The following is a 27,361-nucleotide window of genomic DNA, read 5'->3' as shown; positions in this document are numbered from 1 at the left end:
TCAGTTAGTATTTAAAGTGAAAAGAATAAAAAAATATTTAATTGCTTTTAATGTAGCGTTTTGTAGGCCTGAAACATCACAAAAATTCAATCACATGAGAAGACAAAAGACTTAGGTTTTTGTACAATATCAGAAACAGCCAAAAAACAAAATCAGGAAACCTTTAAAGAAAAGCCAGAAAAAAAAAACGCATAAAAATAAAATGGTCCATGTGTAACTGCCTGTCGGCATTTAAAATTTTAAAACTTAAAAAAAAAACTTCAATAAATGATTTCCAGCACAATTACCAACATTGAGGTCAACAGACCAACATATTAAACATCAACAAAAAAAATACATTTTCAAATGTCAATACAATTTGAATACCACCCATTGATACGGAACATCAAACGGACATAAGCTTTTTTTCTTAATTCCTTTTACTAAAATAGGCCACTGCGGTGATAAATGTCACTAGCAATCGCTAATTTTATCCTCTTGTTTTAAAACATACAAACTCTATACAAAACTATGGTCAACAATTGGTGATGCGAGCACTGAACATCTGACTAAAACAGATTCTAAGTGTCAGTAAAACAAAAACAAAAAAGGCTAGCTGGTGAATCTATTTGTTGTTTTTAATTTTACCACAAAAATAAAAAACATACTGCGTGGAGGGAGAAGTGTTTTCTGTACACACTGTAAGTGTTGTTGTTTTTTTCAATTGAAATGTGTTCCGGTTGGCTTTATTTTCATTCACTTATGAAGACGTGTTCTTGGAGAAAGATCAACGTAAAGAGGAAAATATCACAGCTATCCTATGAGCTTGAGGATGGGCCAGGAGTCTTGCAAAGTTCCTTGAATGGTCATCAACTCGTCTGATTTTAGTCCATGATTACGGTATTGCTAGTTGAAGATCGGTGACTATTTTACAGAGCACATTTCAATTCTACGAAAATGTAAGTTTCCGTAAAGAAACGTCTACCTACAATAAACAGGTGCATAGATTTTTCTCAAGCTGCTTCCACGAGAGGAAAATGAGGAATTGTTTTTGCAGCTTCTTCGCCGGTTTCAAAAGCTAAACCACCATCTGTCAGGATCTTGAACTTCTCCCAGACCTCTCCCTTCTGCAGGTTATGGGACCACGTGAGTAATGGGGGGGGGGGGGGGGGGGAGGGGGTCAATGAATTGTAGATTATCTTTGCACTACTTGCACACTCATTTGGGTTTACCAAGAGTTTTGTTAAAGACGTGGCTGTCTGGCAATGACCTATGTACAGTACTCACTCAGAAGAGAATGAGACTGGTAGGCCATGTAACATTACTCTATGGGCACAGGTCCCTGGTAATTCACCGTCTGCTGGAAAGAGCCCCCTTCTGGAGCATTCAGCCAATTATATGCCCCCAGTTAGGGATTCCTAGTCATCGTTGTATACCAACACAACCTAGGCTCGGACTCGCACCATCTGGGATAGAGACTTGAACCCCCGTTTATCTGGGAGTGACAATGATGCCTGCAGGAGGAATACAGGTTAAGGCAGGGCTACACTAGATAAATGAAGCCAGCGACAGAATAGATTTCAACAAGAATCACACAGAAGTGTTCAGAAAACCAGGTTTACCTTTGATATTGGCTCAAACTCCCGAGAAAGCTGCACAAACCAGGCAAGGTGCGTTAGGCTTGTAACTGTGTATAGACAGCATTCATCTGCAATGTGGCCCGGGCTGGGATTGTACCTCGGCAATATTAGTTAACAGACATTAATCAACCTCTGCTGGGAAAACAGCAAAACTGGGATTATTTTTTTAAATAAGCGCCCTCAATGTGAGAGATCTCATCACCAGACTTCAAATCAGAACACTGGGTTTCAATGGATAACCAAAAAAAAAAGCCTTAACAACTGCCTATGAAGAGTGCCATAAATTAGCAAAGACAAAATAAGGTAATATTAAAGGTTACAGGAGTTCTTTGTTTCATTATGAGTTGGGTTAGTATGGGACAGACTTCCCTTTGTAGGAATTCCAAGAAGGTTTTGAGAACTGAAGGCAGAAGCAGAGAACTGGTTGAATAGTCAGACAATACTAAAAAAATATTTTAATTGCTTACTTAAAGCGTGACTATTTCTCCATTTTGTCTCCTTGAAGTTGTTTAAAACACTAGGGATGTAGTTTCCCTAGCGGAATTTCTTTAAAGACTTTTTTATACTTAGTCACATGAAGGAGTTCCAAATGTAATGTTCTCTGAGTAATACATCTGAAAAATGTCACTTGCATATCTGCTGATAAACCTTTTTACCAAAATCGTGCTTTTAACCTTATTTTGTTTTTGCTGGAATGAAATGTGGAGATTGGCAACCTTTCTTAAATGCATTTTTAATCATATAAAGGCGTCACTTTATATTGTTAAAAGCTTCAATAAAACTCAGTTCTTACATATTATTAAATAAGATATTTAAAATGGCAAAGGAGGAAAACCTTTCTTTTACGTCACCATTATCCTGAGAAGTTATATACAATGCAGTTTCTGTCAGCATCATTTTCAGAATGCCTACAAAATTCAATCTTATTTCTTATTCTGTAAAAGTTTCTACTAAAGTTCTAAGATCTACGGTGTATGCAAAAATTGCCATAAGATTACAAACCCTGTATTTCCCATTCATGAACAACAATTAACAGAAGCCGCAAGGTAAAAAGAAAATCTATAAAACATCATATGGTAAGGATTGGAGATAAAAAAAAAATAAAAAATGAACTGAGCTTTATTAAATCTAGAAATCTATATATTGTAAAAGTGAATAATATTTGTAGGCTTACCAATCTCCAAGTAAATGTAGGCTGGTCTGCCCCCACCCCCACAAAAAGACTTTCAGAATGTGTGGAGCCCTGGATCATTAAGGCTTTCTCTCATAGAATTGGCTACAGGGGTTTTCAAATATTTACAGCAAAATTACAATTTTTCTTTTTTTTTTTTTTTAAGGACACAAAATGGCTTGCGTTAAAAAGGCAGTTATTTCCCCATTGCTCTGAATGTCCACAAAGTTACTTCTTCAGGAGCAGCCCGGCGAAGTCCGCGTTGGACAGGGGTTTAGGCTGTGCTCCTGAGGCGGACGTCGGCTCCTCTCGTACCGGGCCCTCCGGCTGGCTCTGCAGGGTCCCGTTCTCCGCCTTGGCCTGCAGGGCAGGCTGCCGGTGCAACGCTCGAGGGAACATCGAGAGCTGGGTGCGGCCTTTCCCCCTCCTGCCGAATGCGGGGGACAAAAACAAGCATTGGGCTGCGATTCCCAGGTGTCGACATGCCGTCACGTTTCATTTCGAACAGCCCGGGCCTTGTTTCTCTGCCACACATCTTCTACACAGTAGAAAAACAGCCCCCCGATTGCTTGAGGTCGAGCAAGCATTTACAAACCATACACGGGCACAAGAACAGGCCAGCACAAGTGTCTGAAATCTAAGACTTTGTCTCCTCCTTTGTTGAGTTGCCTTAAGGATTTTAAACTTAATCATATCTGCTGTGACTGCAAATCCACTCCAAGCTGCCAATCAGCCTAACGACTGCCATTCTGTTCAGCACACTGGATCACCTTCTTCTTGAACACAAAAGCGTACTGTGATCTCTTGTTCATTTTGGACAATCAAAAATGAATATAACTTTTTTTTTATCACTGGATAACATGTTGGAACTAAGAAGAAACAGCAGTCCATCACAGTCGGCGCAAACAATTCCACACAGAGTTTAGGACTCTGGTGGCAAACATATCAACTTTGATTTTTTTTACTTGTATTCAAATATAAGCAAGCAGCACAACCCTTTGAAACACAATACAACCTTGAAACCTGGGGGGAAAAGAATGTCTATTTTGGGTAAATACAGTATCTGCCTTCCCCTTATGTGACTTATTGCTTTTGTAACATGAAGTAGGTCAGAGTCAACAGGGTATACTTACGCCCCATAGAGTTGCCTTGGAATCATGGACCCCAGGAGTCTGCTGGACTCTGGCTTGCCCGTCACATTCCTCTGGGGAGGATTGCTGATGGCCACCTTAATGGTGTGATCCTGGAACACAATTCCGTCCATCTTAAGGACGGCACGGGAGGCCTGCTCCTCGTTCTCGAACTCCACGTAGGCGAGGCCCTGAAACAAACGACATCTAAAGACACGGGTATCCACCACAGCGCACCGACGCACAGTCGGGTAATGTTACTTTCCCGGGCAAGAACAGAACAGCACTAAAACCAACGCATCGCCAAACTGTTTTCGAACATTTTTCTAAAGTGGAAAGGTCTGAGTGATGTGGGGGGTTTTTCTGCGTGCCCGCTCACCTTGGGTTTCCCAGCTCGGTTGGTGACGAGGCGGATGTCTTTGAAGGAGCCGTGCTCTTTACAAAGCTCCTCGAGCTGCTCCTTGGTGCAGGAGAAGGGCAGACCCGAGATGAAGATCTTGTGTTTCTCCAGAGAGCTGCTGTATTTGAACACCTGGAGGGGAGGCAGGAGATGGAGGCAACGTCATCACAAAACCGCCCAAGCCATGTTCAAAACACATTAAGAGAGAGCAATTTTTCCAAAAGAACCAACACTGTTATAAAGTGGCTTTCGACTCTGACTTACTCAATGCCTGCTCCAAAGCAGGATGCAAATGTTGTCCAAGTTCACGTGAAAAACCAATTGCACGGCTTCCCTGCCCAGCAACCCGTATATATCAGGCCTCACTACCATTTTCCTAAGACAAACATTCTTCTCTCATACTACTGCGGGAGTCAGTAACAACTTAAGCAGGAGTAATGCCCCACACTACTTAAAAGTCTTCCGAGGGCTGACCATACCCTGATCTTCCCCGGTTAGGTCTCCTTACAACTGTACCTTGAAGTTTGGATTCTTGCTTTTGTCCACACAAGGGGAGACAAACATGGGTCTGCCATCCATCTCTTGTCGGTCAAGCTTAAGGGCCTCCGGGACCGTCTTCGGGTCTTCAAACTGCACATAGCAGTACCCTCGGAAGGTGCCGTTCTGTTTATAGACGGGACGCACTTCCTCAACAGGGCCACACCGTTCGAAAAAGTCCCTGATTTTCGTCTCGGGGTCCTCCAAGGTGAAGGCCAGGTTGCTGACGAAGACGCTTTTCCTGTCATTGCGTTTGTCTTGGTTGCCCTGCTTGGCGGCAGCCACCTGGGGTTTCTTTCCAGCAGACACTTCCGATGTCTTCGCCAAGGGGGCTTTTCGGCCAAACAGCCCAGTCTCTGTCTCCATGGCTTCTTCTCCAGCGTCTCTGAAGCCCTGGTCGCCCTCCCCTTTGTGCTTTTTCATGGGCTGTTCTGGAATGATTCAGATGACAAGAAAGTTAAAATAAACACTCGCTAGTATTTAGTTAACTTAATCATTTTCATAGACTGAGTAGGATTCTGAATCCTCTGCGATCCATATGCGGTGAATTTATTAAGGCTTGACAATTCCTAACCTAATTAACCTAACAATACAGATGTAGACAAAATGAACACTTTTTTCCCCACTTAAGCACAGTTCTGGGGTTTTAAACAGATTAAATTAAGATGAGAAACATGCTATAAAAAATGTTCTTTAGTGTTGAAAATCTTTTTTTTAGTTAAATGAAGAACTTCCCATGCAAATGGTGCAGACTAATATGTCATAACAAAAAATTGACTTGAGTTTAGAGTAATAAGATTTAAGAGTTAGGATCCTAGTAAAGACATGGATTATTTATCATTTGGATGACTGTAATCTAAGGGACAAAAGCAACTCTTTACTACATTTCTGTGCAATAAGCCACTAAGAACCAGTTTTTCAATGACATATGATGCCAGCCTACACAGGTTTCATGTTGCACAGCTGATAAGCGGTCACTTGAGTGCACGGCCACCCACCAGATTCCTCTCCCCACTCATCCTCCTCTTCCTCCTCTTCCTCAGCTTTCCTCTTCTCTCCAGTCCGGCCCATTTTCTGGGTCTTCCTCTGAGCCTTCTTCTCCGCTTTGGCCTTCCTCCTCTGCTCCGCCTTCTCCTCCTCCTGTTTGGCCAGCAAAGCCTCCTTCTCCGCCACCTGTGGATGGACCAGGAGTTAGCTCGGCGCTGTCAGACCTGCCACATAACCTGTGGCACTGCATGCAGATGAATGTTAGAAGAAAGGACTTGCTTTGGCTCTCTGCTCGTTGACTCTGGTCAATCGGTTTTCTGTTTTTTGCACAGCAATGTCCCACTCTTCCAGAGTGCCTTGAAGAGAAACAGAACATTTCTGGAACATACATGTATGCTTAATTTCCAAAATAAAATTCTTAATTCTAATCGGAAGAGAAAGCAGGACAGGTGGGTTGTTATATTCTGACAATGCCACCAAACTGGAATCAAAGCAGGACAGGTGGGTTGTTATATTCTGGCAATGCCCACAAATGTGGAATCATAAAGACTACTAACTCCAGTTAAAAAGGAGATTTAGAACAATTTTTTTAAGGAAAAGAAAACTCCAGCAACACCCGGATATTGTGCACATTCCAAATAGCAACTAACCTTCCACCCTCTCGAAAGTGAGCAGGACCTCGCACACATGCTCAGGGTAGTCAGAGGTGCACTGGACAGCACGGTGTAGGGCCTTCCTGCAGTGCTGGGTGTCTCCATACGACCTAACATTCACACCAAATACACATCAGAGCACAACACAGCCAGCCTCTCTACCAAAATGCAAGCAAGAAAAGACCTACAGTCCCAGTTCAGTTTCAAAACTGAACGAGTGTCAGACAATTCTCATTTTGTACATATAATTCAGATCTCAGACTTCACAGATAGTATCCTGACAACAAGTGTTCTAGGGTAGAGATCTGCCAGAGAAGAGCAGTAGATACCTCTCCAGGTTGTAGTACTCCAGCCACATGTTGGCATACTTGGCATTTCCTTTTGTCATGATGCTATCCCACAGTTCCCTGGCCTTCTGCATGTTCTTACAGTGCAATGCCTGGAAAACAGCACATTGACATAGCTCCTTCAATAAACATTTTTATTCATCAAAACTTGGGACCTTCATATCTAAGCTCCTAACCGCAACATATCCGATATTCTATATGTAGGCTCTGTAGTCCTACAACCGCATTCAGCAAGTAACAGGTAACTATAACTCTTGACTTGACAGAACAGCATCCCTGAAATCCCAAATCTGATACAGCAGCATCACTGTCCCTCTCTGCCAATATTGCTCTCTCCCTGTATTTACACTCGGTTCACACAGAGGTGTAGAGGATCAGGCTGCCTAGTAATATGTGAGCAACAAAGATCAGATTACTTGCGCTGCGGTCAGTGGAAACATTTGAGATTAATCAGTTGAATTTAAATTTAACAGAAACAGAAAAAATAAAACAATCCCCACCTCTATCCTGGCCCAGATCTGCATAATCGTACAGGAAGGGTCACCGCTCTCACTGAAGCCTAAAGAAGAGCAGCACATTGTAATCCAAGAGATTAACACGCAACTTTGATCTCAAACACTGAACACTGTACACAGGTCTGCTCGGCTCCAAGATGGCACACAACAGGAAACCAAATGCTGAACTCACGCTCCTCCACGTCCTGTTTCATGTAGTCAAGAGCCCGGGTGAAAGCTGCCCTGAGCTCCTCGAGCTCTCTACTCGACTCTGCAGCGAAAAGACACAGAAAGAGGAGGTACCCCTGTAAAACACGTCTTCTCATAAAACGCAGCCAGCACAACAAGGCTCAAATCCATCTCAAGACACAAGGGAATTACATTCTGTGATGCAAACCCTGTGAATATCAGTAAAAAAAACAGAAGAATAGGTGTGTACACACACACACACACAATTACTTAGACCTGAAGCTCAAACTTTAATTACATGGAACCTCGTGTGTTTATTCCTAGGCTGTTTGTAAAGCTACAAAGCGGCTGTTGGCAAAGTATTTCAATATGTTTTGCAGAACATGCAGAACTTAAGACCTCAGACGTCACCCTACCTTTGCTGAAATCCACTCGCCTCCTCAGGTAGTCCAGGTAAGCTTGCCATATTTCAACGTAGTCCGTCGCCTGAATAAAGCCGGCGTTCAGGGCCTTTTCAAAGTTGTCTACAAAATAAAAATCCAACATTACTCAGGCAATTCCTTTCCCAATGACACAACTGCCACCATTCCCTGGATGGGCATGCCCAGGGTAATCTGCTGGAGCACTGTGCAAGCCAATCTGTGAGCCGTTTTGTCCATTCCCATGTAAGATGATTGTTATGCTCCATAAATTTTGCTTAGAATGAGTTTACAAATGTGCAAGAAAGCTTCAGGAAGCAGGTTCAATGTTGAAGGGATTTTGCCCAGTGAAAGATGGCGCGCTCTGGGGAGTACCTGACACAGTCTGGTGCTCAGCGCCATGCCTCTCCAGGGCCAGCAGGTAATTCTTCCACAGGCCCACTGTCCAGGGGCAGTTCCTCACCGCACGGTCGTGAGAGGAAAGGACCAAATCTTTAATCTTCAGCTGCCTGTCCTGAAGAGACAGAAAGAAAGCCTCGTATAGTTGGCAGTCCTTTCCTCCTAAACATTATGAGTAAATACTGTTCATACAACAACTACTAATATGCTGGCTACTTTCAAAATGATCGTCTTTTATCCTTTTTAAATTAAGTTGCTTAATTGTCCAATAACTTTCCACTAAATTCTCAAGACTAGAAACAATGTTGGCAATATGATCATCTATTTACTTTGTAGTGCTCACAATAAATTTATTGAAGCCTCTGGGGTAGAAATTCTAATAAGGACATGCAAAAAATTTCCATGAGTCCCTAGTGCAAATCCCTCCTCTTCTCGCTAAAGGGTTTTATACACATATATATAAATCTCATGTAGGTCATTTAAAAAAGATTTGGCCTTTAATGACTTGGCTCCACAGCTCCTTACCAGGTACTGTGTGTACTTGGCCCACATGTCAGGCACCAGGCAATTCTCAGCAAGCGCACGTTCAAAGATGACCTGAATTCGAGCTGGATCGCCTTCCTTTAGCTCGTAATCTATGTAGGCCTGATATTCTGCCAATTTAGGTGGCTCGGCCACCAGCTGCAACAGAGGGGATGTAACAGACATAGCCGAGGGTCACATTATAGTCAAGAGAGTTCACAATTTTCAGGACGCAAGTGACAAACTGCAGCCAATAACACGATTCCTTTAACACGATTCCTGCAATCTTCACCTTATCGCTTATTAATCATACATGTGCTTTGTCCATATCAATTAATATGTGCTAACACAATAATATTCACGAATTAAATAACTTCTGGCTTGTTGAAAAATCCAACAACATATGAAAAAAAGCTAAAAAGAATACAGAGTAGCAGTGCTTTAGTTTAAGTGTAAAAGAATAGAGAATAAATAAAATACTGATCTAACCAATTGCGGTTCTCTAAAATGTTTTTAAAAATTATACTTGTCACCATTCACACTAATTCTAACCTAATCTGATCATCGCTTGATATCTATTGATATTTAATTAACCTTTAATAGCATCTTATAGGAAACTGATGATAAATTAAAATGTCTATTAAACCTTCACTTATGCAGTTTAATCTAAAGCATGACCCAACACAAGATGTCTGAACTTAAAATAGTTGGAAGATTAAAATGGGAACTGCAGAGACAGAATTAAGCTGTCAAGGGGAGGATAGAAGGTCAATAAGCAAGCTTAAGACGTGCACAGGTTCAGAGGGCTGGAGCCCTGAAGGATCAAGGCCTTGTAGCAGATGCTCAAGATGTAGACAAGAGATTAAAAAACAAATAATTACCAAAGCCTCCTCATATGGCTTGCTCTTCTCCATCTGCTGCAGAGCTTTCTTATACTGCTGAGTAACAGCAGCTGAAATAGCTTTATCAGACCACTCCTCGTACTCAGCGTATGTGGCCTCCATATCTAGATTAAAAGAAAAAAAAAAAGAGAGAGAAATGTCCTCTGTATAGATATGCATGGTAACCTTCAGGTATTTTTTATATTTTCATCTTTGGCAACACTTCTGAATTATTATTTGGCTTGCAAATAACGCATTTTCCTTTTCTCTTTCACAAGGCTGTCCAGCATTTTCTAAGAACCAAAAGCATAGTACAGCAAACACCAACAGACAGCACAAAGAAAGCTAATAGACCGCAGCAGGCTTGAGGGCAACTCTCTGCAAGCTCACAGGTGAACATGCTGGCATGGCAGAGTGGGCCAACCACACCGAGACACGGCTGGGACTCCCTCGCTCGAACGAGGTCTGGCTTTTCGGCACGGGATTCAAGTGAAAAAATCTATTCATTTTCACTGAAAAAAGCTGGATAGGATACAAAAACGCCTTCTGACATGCTGTGAAGTGCAGCTACATCTCTCGTGCGATAATAGCTTTTTCATTCAGACCTAAAGAGTAGCAAGGGGAGGCATTTCAGAGTTTGGAGCCCCTAAGCCAGAACTCCATCCAAGGGCCTAATGCAACTCTTCCTAAGTGGCTGTCTTTTTTCCCCCCAATAAAGCAGAAAACCTTACCCAATAAAGGGACAGCCAGCTGGCGCCGGAACAGTGTGTGGATTCGCTCAAGCTGTGCATTCAATAGCGCCTGCTGCTCAGGAGTGGGAACACTGCCTGGAAGGGGCTGTGGATATAAAAAGGTATTGTCAGGTTTTAACCATATGGAGCAGAACTAGCAGGCATCTGTCTAAAGGGAAAAACAATGGGGAACTAACACAGAAATCATACTAGAGGCTCCAGGTGCAAAGGTATGAGCTCTTCGTGAAGTACTCGCAGACCAGGTGGACACAATACTTACTGGAGTGTGCATATACAAGCTCTGTGCCGCAGATGAGCACATAATGTACTTGACACACTTCCACATTCAAATTGCCATTGATCATTTCCAACTCAGTCCTGGAGAGCCCCAGTTCAGTGGGTTTTATAACTAACCATGAAATCACTCATTTCTAAACACTTACATCAATTTCCTTTGCAGGTGATTTGTTAAACGTTGCCATTTTAAAATAATATGAAACGGAAGACTATGCCTCAAAGAACAGGGTTCCTTTAATTGAGCACATTTTTACTTCCTAATATAGTCATTTACAAGGGCTCTTATTTTTTAGAAATGTGATTAAGAGCGACCTGTAAGACTTAGTGGATTGGTCTCTCCACAAGCCTGGTTGGAGACCACTGATTTCAGGACCAGGACTGGAGAGGCACCACTCTGCCCGGCGTGCCTTACCTGTACAGTTCCCAGGATAGCGTTCTCAAACTCTCTGAACGCCTCCCACACGGCCGTCCCTTTAGTCATATGCAAGCCCACAGCTGTCAGGGCTCTTTCAAAGATCTCTCGCACTTTCTGTATCCCACCCTGAGTCCCGATCCCCCCAATGGAATACTGAGCGTATTCCAGCCAGATCTCGGGGCCTGCATTCCAAAACAACATGGCAGGAAATTAAAGAGTCCTGATGAATAATCAGTTACAACAGTGCTGGAGACATAACCTATTAGCATCTTTTTTTGGTAAATGAATAAATGTCGTTGAGCCTAAAAGTATTTCTGGTTTGACATATCTTTTGGTGGTTAAAAAGTGATAGTTTTGCAATTCACAAAATTCACATGAATTTAATAAAGCACCTTAACATCACTCAAGGAACACAAAGACAAAGAGCAACATATAAAGGAGATGGCAGGGCTTAATTTGGTATGCAAAATAAGAATGGGTCAAGCACAATCGAGCCCAGATTTTTAATAAATTGTAAAAGAAAACAGTCTTACTTACAGATGTAATCCTTGACTGCCTTCTCAAAGAGCTCATACACTTTCTCCCGATCAGAATCTTGATCTGCCATGCGTATTTCATCTTTCAGCCAGTCCAACCAGATCTCTATGTAGAAATGCATGAGACAAAATACTTAAATTTATCCACAGAAAATACAAGTATTTCCTTCACTTTTGTGCAAACAAATCACTGCACGGGACTGAGGCAGTCTGTCTCAACTATCCATCTACAAGGTGCAAAAGATCTGAACCGAGCGCTTGCAGAGAGGGTAAGACAGGGTTAATATGCATTTTTACCCAGGGAAAAGATGATGCTCAAATTTTGCTCGTTTTCCCCTTTTCACGCAATTTAGTTCTTTATTGAAAGAATGAAAACTGACATGAATATTTAAAAAAAGCTTCACTTCCATTTTTGCAGCTCCATTTCAAACACTTGCATGTACTGGAAGTGACAGACAGCTACTGTCCTATGGGACCATGTTCGTGATCGAGATCAGTCAGACTGGTGAATCAGTGGACTCCAATGTGTACAATACACAGATTGGCTCATATGTTTCTAAAGCCTGTAATCTCAGTATCTGAAAGGGGTGTTTAAAGGCGAAGTTAACGAATAAGCGTAGTGAAAGAAAACATGGCCACCCACCTTCCGTGAGAGGGAAGAGTTCGCTCATCTTCTGCCGCGCTCTGTGCAGACGCACCAACTCCCCCTCCTGGCGGAGCAGTTTAATCAGGTCCACATGGCAATTATAGTCGAAGGCGTTGATGGACAGCTGTTGGGCAAGAGCACATCACAGGTGAGCAAGCAAAGCCCAGTCCACCCAAAAACAAGACAGTGTCCAGTACTTTATACAGAGTGGGGAACAAGAGGGCCATAAACTACTAGGTCTTCTCCCCGAATAACACAGAAAACTCACTGCAACTTCGGTTTCACCGGCCCATCACCACAATCTGGTAAAGTCACAGCTACCCAGAAAACAACACCCTAGAAGACAGGATGTCAGTCCCATCTCGAGACACTCACACTCACACTCACACTCACACTCACACTCACACTCACACTCACACTCACACTCACACACCTATTGAGCACATGTCTAGAAACACCCTGTGAAATCCTACACAAGAAGAACATACAAACAGCTCAGGAGCTGCCCCTGTCCAGAATCAAAGCCAAGGTTCAAGAGCTGCGAGGCACCAATGCTTACTGCCACACCTAGCTTAACAGCACAGCCAATATTTCCTCTAGGCTTCTAAGCCCATTTGCCACACAAAACACATCCCAGTAAAGACATTTTTAAATTAATGAATGAGCAACCCCCCCATCTAAATATCCATTTTACACCACCTGTCTTTTTTTACTTAAATGACATGCATTGTGAAAATGGTTGCAGCTGTGGCAATAGGACACTTTAAAGTTGATCTTGTGGTCTTTATCACACATAGCACACAGGGCATTTCAAACAGGTCTTTCGTAAGAGGAAAGCAGAAAATTAGACCATGAAGCTTATTTCTTTGAAGCAATACTTTGTCTTACTAGTCTTTTGTCAAAAGATTAAAGATTGGCTATATGTAAGGGAGCTGAAACGCTGTCTTCTTCCCAAGCCAGTTATCAGCTAACACAGGCATGTGAAAACAGATTTCTGTTTCTCCACTCTCAGACAATACCTTCCCTGCCACCAAGTAAATGGAGCCCATTATTTAGCCTTATACATAATTTATCATTATAACATGCAACCTTATGCAGCATGTCTTTCTCATTATAATTTATACAATGTACACATTCAAGACTAGAAAGATCATATTTGCTAAGGATTTAAAGTCCATTTGGCTACATTTAATTAACCTCTGTGCTATGATCCCCGCTCTTGTGTGACGACTTTCCTCTTTAGCTCTTAATTGCCTTCCATTGCTTTCACCCATAAAATATTTCACCGCATAACGACTCTCTGCGCCTGTTTCTTTCCCTGGCTTGTTTTTCCGATTACAGACACCCTGGACAAGAGCGAGAACAGGGGTAAGGGCTAATGGTAGCACAAGTTTCACACCCGGTAAAAGGATGACGGCCAGTATCCTTATGTTAATCAAACGCTAAAAGAGAGCTAAAAAGATCGATTTTAAGGATTAAACGCAACGACTCGTCAATTGTATTTCAGTAATGTCACTGCTAGCAGTGTCGGGCATAAACAGTACAGTACTTGTAAGTCAGTAAAAACGGGGTTTTATCGGGGAATCGTCACGTGAGGTTAACCTATATCTAGAGGGGCACACGATCGTTACTGACTTCTGGGCTTCCGCTGGGAGCTCAGAGGACGACAGAAATAAACCCCGCTTCTCTAAACGTGCAAACCCGCCGCACACCAGCATTTACAACAGCCTCCTGCACCATTCGGCAAATCTGCGCAGCATGCCGGGCGATGCAATGTGTCAAAACCGAGGGGTTACGTACGTACACACAGTTTAATTACATTCGTATTAAAGTGCACAACCTCCGAAGTGAAGCAACGGTGATTGTGAAGTGTAGCTAGCTAGCTCTGCGTTTCGGTAAGTACGTTGCTTTCACCTGCATACGGTGCGCCTGCTTGCTAAATGAATGGGCGTCGGAAAGGACTAGATAGCGCAGTAATTTAAATCCCCAGGCGTGTATGAATATGCAGCTATAAAATACAATTTTTTTCATTAGCGGTCCAATTGCGTTTTCTCAACTGATATGCCCTTTGCCGTTTCCACGGCCTGCATTCGCCTTGAGCTCGTAATTTTTTTTGTGCAGTTAGGACTTTAGAAGGAAAATATTACTGCTGGGCTGCAGTTTAATTAAACACCATTTGCTAAGTGAATCATTCCATGTCGGTGGTGCACTTGCAATATCGTCCAGCCCCATTCATTCATTTCCTTACTTGTTCCTCCAAGCGCTGGATTTCAGCCTCGTTTTCCTTCTCATCGTCCGAGGAGTCTCCCTCCTCCTCCTCGTCGGAGCCTTCGACTCCCATGCCTTCCTCTTCGGACTCCATCTCCCTCTCTCCGCCGGCCGCTTCTTCCTCCATGTCTTGCAACTGCGTCTCCTCTTCGCTCCCCGTCGCCGCCATGTTGGGACTCGATCTGCCTGGTAACAGCGGTGAGCTGCCCAAGACACCGCCCGGCCCCACGAAAAAATCACAAGGCGGAAAAATATACAACGCAGCTCAATGAAAGCGCGCCGACCTCCTTCATAAATCAACGGTGGGAAAGGGCAGTCAATCGCGATACGATTTATACGTATAATTTCACTTGAGTCGACTCAGATGTTCAGGCGATTTCACAGGTGTTCAGACGCACTTTTTCCTCAGGACCTTCAGTCACAAGGGACCAGCAGCGCTTGCAGTGAACCACGTGATTATATTAATGCAGCGGAGGGCCATGTTTCATAGGGTCTTCGAGTAATGATAGAGTGTTACCGTAGTAATAGTTCAAAAATTCCCACCCCCTACGAATAACAGAGTGAATAAATATACACCAGACAACTACATCATTATATTTCATTTTACACGTAAATATTTTTCCATTCAACCATTTACCGGGCAACCTTGAATTTTCAGTAACGGCTTCGTCCAATACACGGTCAATTAATACAGCATTAATAAAATATATTTTTTTTAAGTACGGTATGTGGAGTTCGGACTTTTATTAAGATACAGACGAAAGTGCAGCACTGTCACTGTCCCTCAGTATCCCAGTTTTCTTGCACGTTAAGTTATGGTTGTGTAAGCCTACTGTTTCATAAGCTTTTGAGCATTTATTTCCTCCTGCTGTGTTGATTTTCCTTTACAATAAAACGGATTGGCAGATGGAAAAGAATAGGTGTACCCCTCTTTTATTTTTCAAAAATGTAATGCAGCATAAAATAATACAAAAAAAAGTGGAGAAACGGACTCCAAAAAGATGGGAACAAATCAAAACTCTGCCAAGAGTTCATTACGAATCCGAACAGAATCAGTTACAAAATGAATATCCGTCAATTGTGTTGGTGCGTTCGTGATGTTTCGAATGTAATTGCTTAGGTAATATTGCATGAAAGAAATGTCCTTTGCAAAACGTGTGGGAGGTATTAGACACAACTCCTCCCCCCGTTACGCACGCGAGCAGGAAGGTGCTTATGCGCTCGCTCCGGCTGCCTCGGGACAGTTGCTGTCTCGCATCCTCGCTGGAAAGATGGCGGTGGCGATGGTGAAGAGGTGTTGCTCCCCGCTGTTTTTCTTCAGAAGGCTTTCGGCGCCGGAACTCACCGTGTCGTTTCCTTATCACAAAAAGGTAACGTGGAAACAGGGTCGTCTTTCACCGCTGCCGTCCAGGTGTCTGCATTCTCACCGTTTGCGTTCCCGACTCTTTTTTTATGTAGTGCGTATGTCGTAATGGGATACCTACAGGGGGCGTTCCTTTCTGGTGTAACTTTTAACTGCGTTTTAGAAAAACACACGCTTTCGACAACGACACCTACAAAAAGAAGCAGCTGTGGGAATTGGCCATCCGATTCCAGGTGGAGTTTAAAACCCCTGTTTTGTAACGTTGTTTTTAATGTCACCTCGTGTGACGGCATCGGGTCGGGTCATGTTTTGACTGTAACGACACGGCGGTGAACCCCTCCAAGTCTTCTGTATTCGATAGGCGACACGGTTGCCTTTAGAATTTTTCAAGACGTAAAACGTTTCAAGGCGTTTTTTAATCTTATGTTTGGACTGAATCATGCAATACGGCGCGCTGTTATGCTGTCATTAATGCCGCTATGCGCGTAGCGTTGAGATGACTGTAGTGACGTAAACGTAATACGGATGACTTGTTCTATTCTGCAGTTTTTCGAAAACTTGAACCGCTTTGATCCAGTCAACAGTTAAACCAATTTGTGTTTGAGAGAACGGTATTGTAAGTACTTTCAGCGGGCATCGAGCTGTCTCCTACAATACCCCGCTCGCTAACTAATTAACTGACGAGAGAAGATAGTGCTTTTCCCTACAAGTTAGTTCCTGTATGCATTCTAGAAATAGGTTTTATAGGGTTTATACAAAATAGGGGCTATACTTAGTTTGTATAGCATTTAGTTTTAGTAATGAAATCTACCCCAAGGTAAACAGTATTGTATAGCAGTTTCATATTTCAGTGAATCCCTTTTCTCAAGATCTTTGAGGAAACGGTGTCTCTCTTACTGGAGTTCACTGCCTACGGCTCTTTTGAGCTTTGGTTGCTCAACAAAGCATATTTAAGAAAGATATGAGAGAGAACACAAAATATGAATGCATATAAAACTCAGATGACAAAGAGTTAGTAAGCTTTTTAAGAGCAATATTTAGTATTAATACAGCCTTGCTTAGCTTCTGAGATCAGACAAGATCAGGCTCCGAGGTTGTGTCACAACAGCACATTTAAGTACCCGCTACACTTGTGAGAAGAAATCTGGGTCACTTAAATGTTTATACCATGCTTAGAGCTAAGCTGTTTTTGTCCTGGCTAGCATTAACCCACCTTTTGTCTGTCACTGACATGGTGGTGATTTCTGCTTGGCAGAGTGAAGATGAACAGCCTTGTCTGGATTACAGTGCGTGGTAAAATGGGCATTTGCATTAAGTTGTTAAGCCCCTTGGGTAAGCGTTCCCAGACATGACCTGAGTTATGTGATCTTCCTTTGCAGGGTACAAAAGGTGATGGCACAAGAGATGAGTAATAACGTGTTTATCATCTGTCCTAATTTGCTGAAGCATGAACTTCGGAAACTGATTGCAAGCTTTATTCGGAGAGGAATGACACTCATTCAGAGTGTGCTTTTCAAGAACGATTCATGATTCACCCTTTTATTGCTTGTCTTGCCACAATATAATGATTAGACACACATGTTTTTCTTAGCGTATGTTTGTGAGGCAGTATTGTCTGGACTGGGGTGGCATGATGGCGCAGTGGTTGGCATGGCTGCCTCAGAGTGCTGGGGCTCCTGGGTTGCTGTCTGTGTGGAGTTTGTATGTTTTCCCCGTATTCACATGGGTTTCCTCCAGGTGCTCGGTCTCCTCCAACAGTCCCAACACATACTGGTAGGTTAATTGGCTTCATCCAGGGAGTCTCCTGCCTTACTCCATTGCTTGCTGGGACAGGCATCCGCTCCCCTTCAACCCTGTGCAGGTCAAAGTGGTTAGAAAATGGATGGATCATGTCCGGACTTGAGAATTTGAGAATGACCTCAAGATTTTTTTAAAATAGATTCAGATACTTGGGATGCGACGGGGACCCAGACTTTTTTCACTCAGATTTGTGAATATCTAGTTTTATAAATGTTTTTTTTTTTTTGAAAGCATAGATTATTGTAAACTATATGGCATTGGGGGGAAAAATTACCTGGGCCCAATTGCACTATAATGATCAGGTTGTGTGAAATGTTACCCACACAAGGTTTTCCTTTGCTGGTCACCATTAAAAATAGTTACTCTCAGTTTCACGCAGATGCCACATTTTACAGGAATCATAATCTTGTGTTCAGCTTTGTCTGTAATCTATTAAAGCCCCATTAGCTTCATCAGTAAACCTTAACCTGCTGTTTGATGTGTGAGAGTGTGACTCGGTGCTGCCCAGAATACTCTATTGTAGGGTGGGGGTGAGGATCGGGTGCTTAAATGTACGATTGACAAGATAATCAGCCTGTTTTTCAGTGGATCAGTCTGTTCTGGTTTTTGTTTTGGAAGGTGGTGGGACTCATCTTACTTTTTTTTTTATCATGGTGTCCTTTAAAGTCTTCCACCCATGGGGTCACGATTGCAATAAAGACATAGAAGAATAAACCAGGGACATTTTTGTTTCTTTAAAGGTGGTGGATCATTATGAGAACCCCAGGAACGTGGGCTCCCTCGACAAGAATGCAAAGAACGTTGGCACTGGACTAGTGGGAGCGCCCGCGTGTGGCGATGTCATGAAATTACAAGTAAGTTAGTTGTGCAGTTACCTGTGCATGATACACCCTTTACATTCCTGTTCTACTGTGATTGCCACATTTTCTATGATAATGTGACCTTAACTGAATACAGCTACCATCCAATTATATTTAACACGTACTTTGTCAGGATAAATACAAAAAGTGTTATGTGCTTAGCTTTTGAAGCTTTAAAGCAAACTGTTCTTGGTATCCGTGGCCATTAACAGATGAGCTTGTGACTCCCATGAGACTTGCGCTCGTATGGGATGTTTGCAGTTGAGAAAAACTAAATTAAGCTCACGTTTTGGATGAGAAGTATTCACCGTTTTTAGTAAACCCTGACCTTGAATTTGGCCCCGTGTCTTTGCAGATTGAAGTGGATGAGCAGGGGAAGATTGTTGATGCCAGATTTAAAACGTTTGGCTGTGGGTCGGCAATTGCATCCAGTTCTTTGGCGACAGAGTGGGTTAAGGGCAAATCGGTAGGTAACTTTTTACCTCTTCCACAATTATTTTTGGAACATTTATCTTATTTGCAAGGATTTAATCACTGAATTTGATCTTTTCTTTGCAGATTGACGAAGCCCTTAAAATCAAGAACACTGAAATTGCCAAAGAACTTAGCCTTCCTCCTGTCAAACTGCATTGCTCAAGTAAGTTAATGCACTATTGTTTCCAATCTGTTTTCAGCACAAGACCCTATCACCATCTTTTCATTCATCTCCTAAAATTGCTAAAAAATGTAAATTTTTATCAGCTGTAACGGTGGGGTTTTAGGACTGATTTCCCATACTCAAGTTAGTACCGGTCCAGAACTGCTAATGTAGATTGTTAAATAGACCCTGTTTAGCATTAGTCTTGGACTAAGAAACAAATGCATTGACTTATGAACCTATCAGTGTCCATTCTTTTTAGAGCACCTAACATCTAACAGTGTTGCCTTTATTGAAAGTATTGACCATGACAAGTCTAACAGTTTTTTCTTTGTTTTGCCAGTGCTTGCTGAAGATGCTATTAAAGCTGCTTTAGCTGACTATAGACTGAAACAGCAAGACAACGATAAAACAGCACAAGCCAGTAATTAGACGGGCGCCATCTACATCATTCAAGACAGAGTTCTCATTCCAGCATTCAAGCATTGCAATGTCTACAAAGGCGAAGAAAACAGCAAGTTTTACACAATCACTCTAGACTGGAACGCACAATGTAATATAGCTTCTTTGGTGATTGATGTGAAGTAAAAGCCTTATCTGTCAGGAAGATTGCATAGCTGTTTTTTTATTATACTTGTTTTGCAGCCATTTGTTTTTTTCTGATTTGTATCTTATTGTATGGATTAGTTTTCTGTTTAAACATTTTGAAAACTGATAGTGGCATTATAATGCGCACACACAAGAAACAGGTGGAGTGATACCAACATGATAAAAATATATGAAGCCCTACCAAGACCTGCAGGACATACCTGGAATTATTTTGCATCTTCATTAGTAACACAAATGTGTCTGTAACGGGAAAGAAGAAAACTGCATCCAGCATTCACATTTTATACCATGTTTATTTGCTGTGTATAAATTGGCAGTGCAGTTCTGTGTTGGCTAAATGGTTGTAAAATGCATCTCTTTACAGTATGTATATAATACAGTGTGCAGTCTGTATAATAAAAAAAAATCATTCAAAATGGCTTACTGTATGATAACTAATGGTCAAAAATACTTATTTGTTACATTGGGAGGTTGGGGAAAAATGCTGTTCACTACGGCTGTAGTCTCATTAATGTGACCTTTTGAGGAGAGGGAATTCTTAAACGTTTTTAGCAAAATAACATTTGGCAGATTTCTGTGCTCCTTTTTGGTGAAACAACCTGCCAGCTAAATTGGTACAATACCATTAGGATCGAGTGATCGTTCGGTTTGCATTAGACATTGCTTGTACCCATTAAAAGCATGCCAGAGCGCCTTTCTTGTTTTAAGACTGTTCAATAGGAGCCACCCTCCGGTTTCTCTCTAATATTTTTTTCAGCACCACTATTACAGCCAGCAACACGAGGAGAACCAGCACGCAGAGAACTGCCAAGAGGGCCACGATGGCGTTTTTTTCATGTGGGGGGACTGGCCTGTAAAGGATTGTGGGCTGGAAACTGGCCTTGTCGGTTGGGAGTACCACACTAGTAATTGTCACATGGGTCACGTTTTCATGAGGAGAGCTGCCTGTTGAATCCTCTGAGCATCTGGGACTCTCCGAGAACGTCGGCTGCGCTGTGGAGGTGAACGAAGCTCCAGGAGATGTGACGTCGTTCCCAGCCATAGCTTGGCAGTCCACATAGTTCATTTCCTCCAAAGTGTAACGTGGGGCCAAATCTTGAGGGTTCTGCTGATTTTGACGAGAATACAAAGCAGTGTCTTTAGATAAGTTTTGTTTGCCCTTAGATTTAACTGCACGGGCCTGAATCAGTGAATATGTTCCAGTGATGGGCGTAGAAGAAGAGATCTGAGCGTTATTTGACAGTGCTTGTCTGGGGCTTTCCTGCAATTTATGAGGTAAACCAAGAACATTATAAGAAATTCTTTCATTTGGCCTGAGAAAAGTGGGACAAATGGCCACCACAGACAAAGTCAGCAGGAGCCGCCTTGCTAAATGAAGAGGAGCTGCACATACCAGATCAGTAGCCATCTTCAGCCTGCTGTTTAAAAGCCACCTGTAGAGATACAAAATATCGCACTCGCAGGCCCATAAGTTGTCGTCCAGCTCTACGGCTTTCAGGCTTGGCAGGCTCTCAAAGGCTCTGTCCGGTATATATTTTAAATGGTTGCTGTTCACTTTAAACATCTGCAGGTTCACCAGGCTGGCAAGAGACGTCAGGCCTAATGTGGAGATGCAGTTATGCGACACGTCCAGGTGTACCAGGGAGCCTGGCAGAGAGTCGGGGATGGAAGACAACCTGTTGCCTTTCAAGCTCAGAAACCGCAACTGCTTCGGGCCATGAAAGGTTCCGGCCTGGATGACGCGGACGCGGTTGTCCTCCATGTCCAGCCGGGTCAGGTTGCTCAGCTGCCTCAGGCTGCTGGCCGTGAGGTAGGTTATCCGGTTGACCCGCAGCAGCAGGGTCTCCAGGCCGGCGGGCAGGCCCCTGGGGAAGCGGCTCAGGTCGTTGTGGCTCAGGCTGAGCTCCCGCAGCCGGGAGAAGGGGAGGAGGAGGTGGTCGACGTCGCACAGCCGGTTCCGCGCGACGGACAGGGCGGACACGTTGGGCGGCACCGAGCGGGGCAGACTGCGCCACCCCTGGCCTTCACAGAGCACGGAGGAGCCCGGGCCGGGGCAGCAGCAGCCCTCGGGGCACCAGGGGTGGGTGTGCGTGCTTCGTGAGAGGAACAGGAAGAGCAGCAAGCCACAGAGGCAGCCAGGCATGGCTTACTGCGGGGAAAGAGAAAGGCACAGCCATCATACTGCAGTGGATTGTCCTCGTTCTCAGGCATACAAACCTCAATTTCGGGGTTCCCTGTGATTTTAGAACTAGCTTCATGCCATGTTCAATGGTCCACAGAATTATATAGGTAGGAATCAGTCACAAGTATGTCTTGTTTTTTTTTTCCATATTCCCAACTACTCTACAGATTCAAACAATACAAGTTTTTAATCATTATCACCATATCACCCTGCAACTCACAACTGGCAACCCACTGAAGCTAAACAGGTGTGAGCCTGGATGGGAGACCTCCTGGGAAAAAAAAAAAGGTTGCTGCTGGAAGAGGTGTTAGCAGGGCCAGCAGGGGGCGCTCACCCTGCGGTCCATGTGGGTCCTAATGCCCCAGTATAGTGATGGGGACACTATACTGTAAACAGGCGCCGTCCTTCGGATGAGACGTAAAACCGAGGTCCTGACTCTCTGTGATCATTAAAAATCCCAGGGAAAAGAGTAGGGGTGTAACCCCTGCGTCCTGGCCAAATCGGCCCTTACCAATCATGGCCTCCTAATAATCCCCCTCTATGAATTGGCTTCATTACTCTGCTCTCCTCCCCACTGATAGCTGGTGTGTGGGGAGCGTTCTGGCGCACTATGGCTGCCGTCGCATCATCCAGGTGGTGCTGCACACTGGTGGTGGAGGGGAGTCCCCATTACCTGTAAAGCACTTTGAGTGGAGTGTCCAGAAAAGCGCTATATAAGTGTAAGCAATAATAATAATAATTCTGAGATGTGATTTTCTGAAACTGAAAAGTGCCACACATTTCAACTGTCGAGTTTTTTTAGACAATGATGTGTTGTTGTTGTTGCCTATTACCATAGACTCAAAAAGACGTAAAAATGGAAGATCGATCTAAAAGGTGATGCAAATGGACCATCCAGGCATACTATTTTTGCAAAAAGTAAATTGTGATGTATTTTTTAATAGCTCCTAAGAAAGCCCACTATCTCTATTGCATTCCACTGCCATAATTTCAGTGAACCTGTGGCCGTTTTCCTAAATTGAACCAAAATTTGTATTTTTCACATTTTTACATTTGGATATAAGAATTTGGATCACTTGAAAAGTTTCTGTATTTGGATACAAAAAAAATAGATCTACAGTATGGTAATCAGGTGCCCAATACACTCAAATGAACTCTGTGTGAAAATGGCAACATGATCTGGATTCCTAAAATCAGAATTAAACAGGGCCTACCATATCCATAGACGCCGAAGATGTCTTCTCCTTGCCGACTGTATAAGGACTGGGATTTTCAACTTTCGCATAGTCCTGCGTGCTTCTGTGATGCTTTCTAGAAAGAGGCTGGTCTGTGCAAATCCCAAACCATCAAAGTTTAATGGGATCTTAAGGTGTTCCATTACTTGTGTGTCTTCGCTATCTGGATAAATTGAGAGCTTTTGTCCTGCTACACCCGTGACGTCGGTCGCGGGGTAGTTTTGTTGATTTGTTTTTTAAAAAATTAATGAAGACTTGTTTATAGGGATGCTCAATATCATTTATTAGCAAGAAGCTAGTTATTCGTTTTGCCGTCTGTTAAGTGTCTTCGCCCCTGGTTTGCATTGCGCACGAAGTCCCGAGAACACAAAAGCACGGTGTTAATTGAAGTTCATGGAACTGGCAAACACGCCGCCCAAGATCCTGAAGAGCAGAAGTGAAGGCTGCAGTGCACTATATTCCGGAATTATTTAACACCTTGCCGATGCTGAAATGCTGAAACCCGACCCTGAAACAAGGTACCTGAAAATGCTCAAGTTTCAGCTTTCACCGAGGGCTCTTTCATCTGCATTGTCTTCGGGGGTTGTCACTTTTTATCTTTGATGTTGTGATCTTCATTCATTTTAGAGCATAGCTTCCTGTCATGAAACAAAACAAACAAACAAACAAACAACATTTACAGTAAAAAACAATCCCGGTCAGAAGAGTGGTTTTGTTAACGTACTATATCTTCATAACGACTACTTTTCGGATCTTCTGGGGACTTTTCAAAATTAGTTTGGACAGAAAACGGAATAGCGGGGAGACTACCTTGCGAGACAGCCTTAAATCCAGCCTGCTTTGCAACACCTATATGAGTCACAAGATGGCGGTATTGAGGTTGTAACGTCGCGTCTCAAGACACTCGAGAAATGAAAGTACTGTAGAAATTAGTTCATTGTAATAGGTTTATTCCATGCTGAAAAAAAGAAGAAAGAGAACACAACGTTTCGGCCGTGGAGCCTTCTTCAGGTGTCCAGGTGTTTTTTTCAGCATGGAATAAACCTATTACTTGTTCCATTGCAGCCTACGCATGCTGACGCAGCTACCCACCTGAAATTAGTTCATTTACGAATTGCTCCCCAGACGAATCCCTCTCCCAGACAGACTGTTCTTGGAACCTGAAAGGTATTCAAGATCAAATTCATAGTTAGACAAAACAAGTTAGAATATCACTTTTCACAGCCTTTTCACTAGTGCACTAAAGACAAAGAGCCAGTGAACCGACCGGCAGGCAGTATCACAACCCTGCTCCCATCTTGAGCTGCTTCATTTTCATTAATCTGCTCTGGAAAATCACGAAATTAAAGAGCAACTGCAAGATTTATTATAATGGCAGTGTAAGTGCTGCACCACACAGAAAAAAAATTAACTGTTGGAGCATAACAGGAAAAAACAATCCTGTCCACGTGTGACGCAGGTCTTTGCATACAGAGTTGGAAAATCAAAAGCACCCCTTTTACATACCAGAAACTGGCTCTTAATTTCAAATAAAAAGGATTAGGGGGGACTGTATAATAACGTCTATATCATGTTAAACTCTGGAGTGAACTACTACACAGTTGTATGAGATTTTAAACATTTAATGGCCGAACCAAAACATAATGGCAGGTCTATGCCACCGCAGTGGAAGTGCTTTTAAAAACAAATCTCTCAGACAATGAGTTATTCAGTTGTCCACTTGTTAAATTTCAATGTGTGCAATTTTGTGTAATTGGCTGCTGAAATATTTATGAAATTTTGTAGCACTGCCAAGATTTGAAAGAACCCTTTGCATTGTTGAGCTCTGCTGTTTTGGAATCAGTAGCTTTGGTCATATGGGTGTTAAGTGCCAGACTATCTTTGATGCCTGTTGTAATGGTGCCAAGTCAGTGTTCATTTTCATCCATGTGAATTACATAGGTATCTATTAACAGGGATCTATTAAGCTGAGAATTAACAATCAGCTGCAAATTAACAGCTACATATTCTGTATTTCGGGCGTACGTATAGTAGAGAAGAACAAAACACTAAGGAAATACAGTTGAATGCCACCTTTTCCTACTGATATCTCTGTCAGTGAAGGCTTCTAAGTGTAAAAGTGAACAAGTGGTTTTAGAAAGTGACACTAAAATAGGTTTGTTTTCCTGTATCCAGTTTTCTTTCCACTGTTTTATCAAAACCTGATTCACTCTGGAGTCGACCATACAGTATCTCCATATTCAAGCTTTTCAAGTAGGCCCTCAGTTCCAGTTCTGAAAAGTTGTCTTTTACTTCACTTAAAACCAGCAATAAATATTGAAGAGGTACAGCTGTTGGTTTAATTCTGCTTTAGCACGTAAGTGCTGGAGAATGCCTGTAGTAAGCAGCTGGCTTGGGTCATTGTGACCACAGGATGTGAAGAGTGGATCAGGCCTGTTATGCCCAGAAACGCTGGCTGACTTTTCATAAAAAGGAGTGCCGTTTCTTGACCCTGGCCTCTTTCAGCAGCAGGGCAGAGGAGCACTGTCTAGGACATGAGAGAGCAGAGGCTCCAAAATGACAAGCCACAGAAAGTTTATTGGGAACTAAGTCTTGTTTTGCCATTGTTTGTATGATAGATCACTTTCACCCACAGTGCTCCTGCTGCCTCCAAGCTTGAGGCTGGTGAAATTCTTGAGATGACGTTAATGTATACTGTTTCCCATGCAATGCTCTGATAGCTATTTTCTGCCTTGTTTCAAACATTTCCCCTTTTTGCGAAGCATGACTTGTCAAATGTCGATATGACATTTATGCACTCTAAAATGTTTCATTTCGCTGTGAAATTGCATCTTGAAGTCAAAGATCCCTAAAGGTCAGTTTGGCCTTTCAAAGTCACGGATATCCTAATTAATCTTCTCATGTTGAGTTTCTGGAGGGATGAGAAGTATGGTATCTTAAGTCTAGAAAGAAAGAAAATATTTTTCTGTATTATTTCAGTTCAATTAATTTAACTAAGCAAAACACATTTATATAACAATATCTTCTTCTTGTCTTTTTATATATCAATATCCGGAATTGTCATTTATGAACCACAAGGACTAACTGCTCACACCTTTTCCTGGATACGGGCTACCATTGTCCTGCAGAGTTCTCAGCAGGGACTGCACGAACAAGAGGAGTGAACTAACCAAATCAAGCACTTGAGACAGCTGGCTCGTGGTATAGCCCAGACCTGAACTGGCAATATCTTACAGTAGATTATAAGACTTAACCTTCAAACAAGTGTCTTTATTGTTGAACCATATGGAAGTCAACGATATCTTTGGCTCACATTTGGTTCAACAATTATATGGACACATCCAATATATCGACATTCTGAACTGCCAGAAAATTGGGACGGTTATATTGTGCCATATGGGAGTCTTAAGCATTGAAGTCTAGAGGTGTTTATCGAATTGTAAAGTTGCAGATGTGACAACATATTCATTTATTTTAACTCGGGACACTTGCGTTTAAAAATCAGTTTTTCCCTTCCATTTCTGCTTCTTCTTTTCTCACATGTGTATTGCATTTTGGCTAAAAAGCTCCTTCGTAGTTTTCTGCCCCTTGTGTAAGTGGATTAAAATCTAATCAAAAGAATTTATCTTGGAGGAAACAGGCACTGTGTTGGCTAAGTACTGCTTAATTTCCACTCTTCATTTGAATCTGTGTCAACTTCTGTGCATAGAAAAGAGGTGAGAGGGAGACTTTGGAAAAGAGGCCTTTCATTTTATTATTCCAGAGGGAATAAAAAGGAAATAGTCGGCATAGCTTTTGGCCCTAGTGAAGGAATGAAAGGAGAATGGATATAACAGCATGCTCATTGGAGCCAGCATTTCATGATGCTTAGTGACCTCTGATGAATTATATGAACTACCAGAAAATCAGGACTGTTATATGTTCTATAGCTGTAGCTCTTGTTCTACTTTATATTTCAAAGAGACAAAGTTTGTGAGAATTCCTCTAGTGATGATAATGTGGCATATCTTTCTGCTTGCTTTACAATGAAGTGC

General features: G+C 42.6%; 3 protein-coding genes across 3 annotated transcripts; 1 reads left to right on the top strand and 2 right to left on the bottom strand.

Moving 5' to 3' along the window:
• Positions 1-31: 31 nt before the first annotated feature.
• On the bottom strand, positions 32-15,705 carry sart3 (spliceosome associated factor 3, U4/U6 recycling protein). Its single transcript, XM_088618807.1, has 19 exons — positions 14,622-15,705; positions 12,371-12,497; positions 11,729-11,833; positions 11,189-11,373; positions 10,480-10,585; positions 9,749-9,873; positions 8,871-9,026; positions 8,322-8,460; positions 7,944-8,051; positions 7,532-7,609; positions 7,345-7,403; positions 6,827-6,936; positions 6,495-6,607; positions 6,124-6,200; positions 5,856-6,030; positions 4,837-5,288; positions 4,300-4,452; positions 3,924-4,111; positions 32-3,217 (listed from the first exon to the last, which is right to left on the bottom strand). The coding sequence occupies exons 1-19, from the start codon at positions 14,808-14,810 to the stop codon at positions 3,019-3,021; spliced, it is 2,844 nt and encodes a 947-aa protein (XP_088474933.1). The 5' UTR covers positions 14,811-15,705; the 3' UTR covers positions 32-3,018.
• Positions 15,706-15,841: 136 nt separating this feature from the next.
• iscua (iron-sulfur cluster assembly enzyme a) lies at positions 15,842-20,326 on the top strand. The gene is made up of 5 exons (XM_088618810.1): positions 15,842-16,011; positions 18,545-18,658; positions 19,020-19,130; positions 19,223-19,301; positions 19,645-20,326. Exons 1-5 carry the CDS (start codon positions 15,913-15,915, stop codon positions 19,731-19,733), a joined length of 492 nt encoding a protein of 163 aa, XP_088474936.1. The 5' UTR covers positions 15,842-15,912; the 3' UTR covers positions 19,734-20,326.
• Positions 19,950-24,129, bottom strand: LOC148641584 (keratocan). Its single transcript, XM_088618808.1, has 2 exons — positions 23,307-24,129; positions 19,950-22,059 (listed from the first exon to the last, which is right to left on the bottom strand). Exon 2 carries the CDS (start codon positions 22,051-22,053, stop codon positions 20,614-20,616), a length of 1,440 nt encoding a protein of 479 aa, XP_088474934.1. The 5' UTR covers positions 22,054-22,059; positions 23,307-24,129; the 3' UTR covers positions 19,950-20,613.
• Positions 24,130-27,361: the final 3,232 nt, after the last annotated feature.

This window comes from Lepisosteus platostomus, chromosome 24, assembly GCF_059453375.1.
Source record: "Lepisosteus platostomus isolate fLepPlt1 chromosome 24, fLepPlt1.hap1, whole genome shotgun sequence".
Classification (NCBI taxonomy): Eukaryota; Metazoa; Chordata; class Actinopteri; order Semionotiformes; family Lepisosteidae; genus Lepisosteus; species Lepisosteus platostomus.
This window is presented reverse-complemented; position numbering and strand designations above follow the sequence as displayed.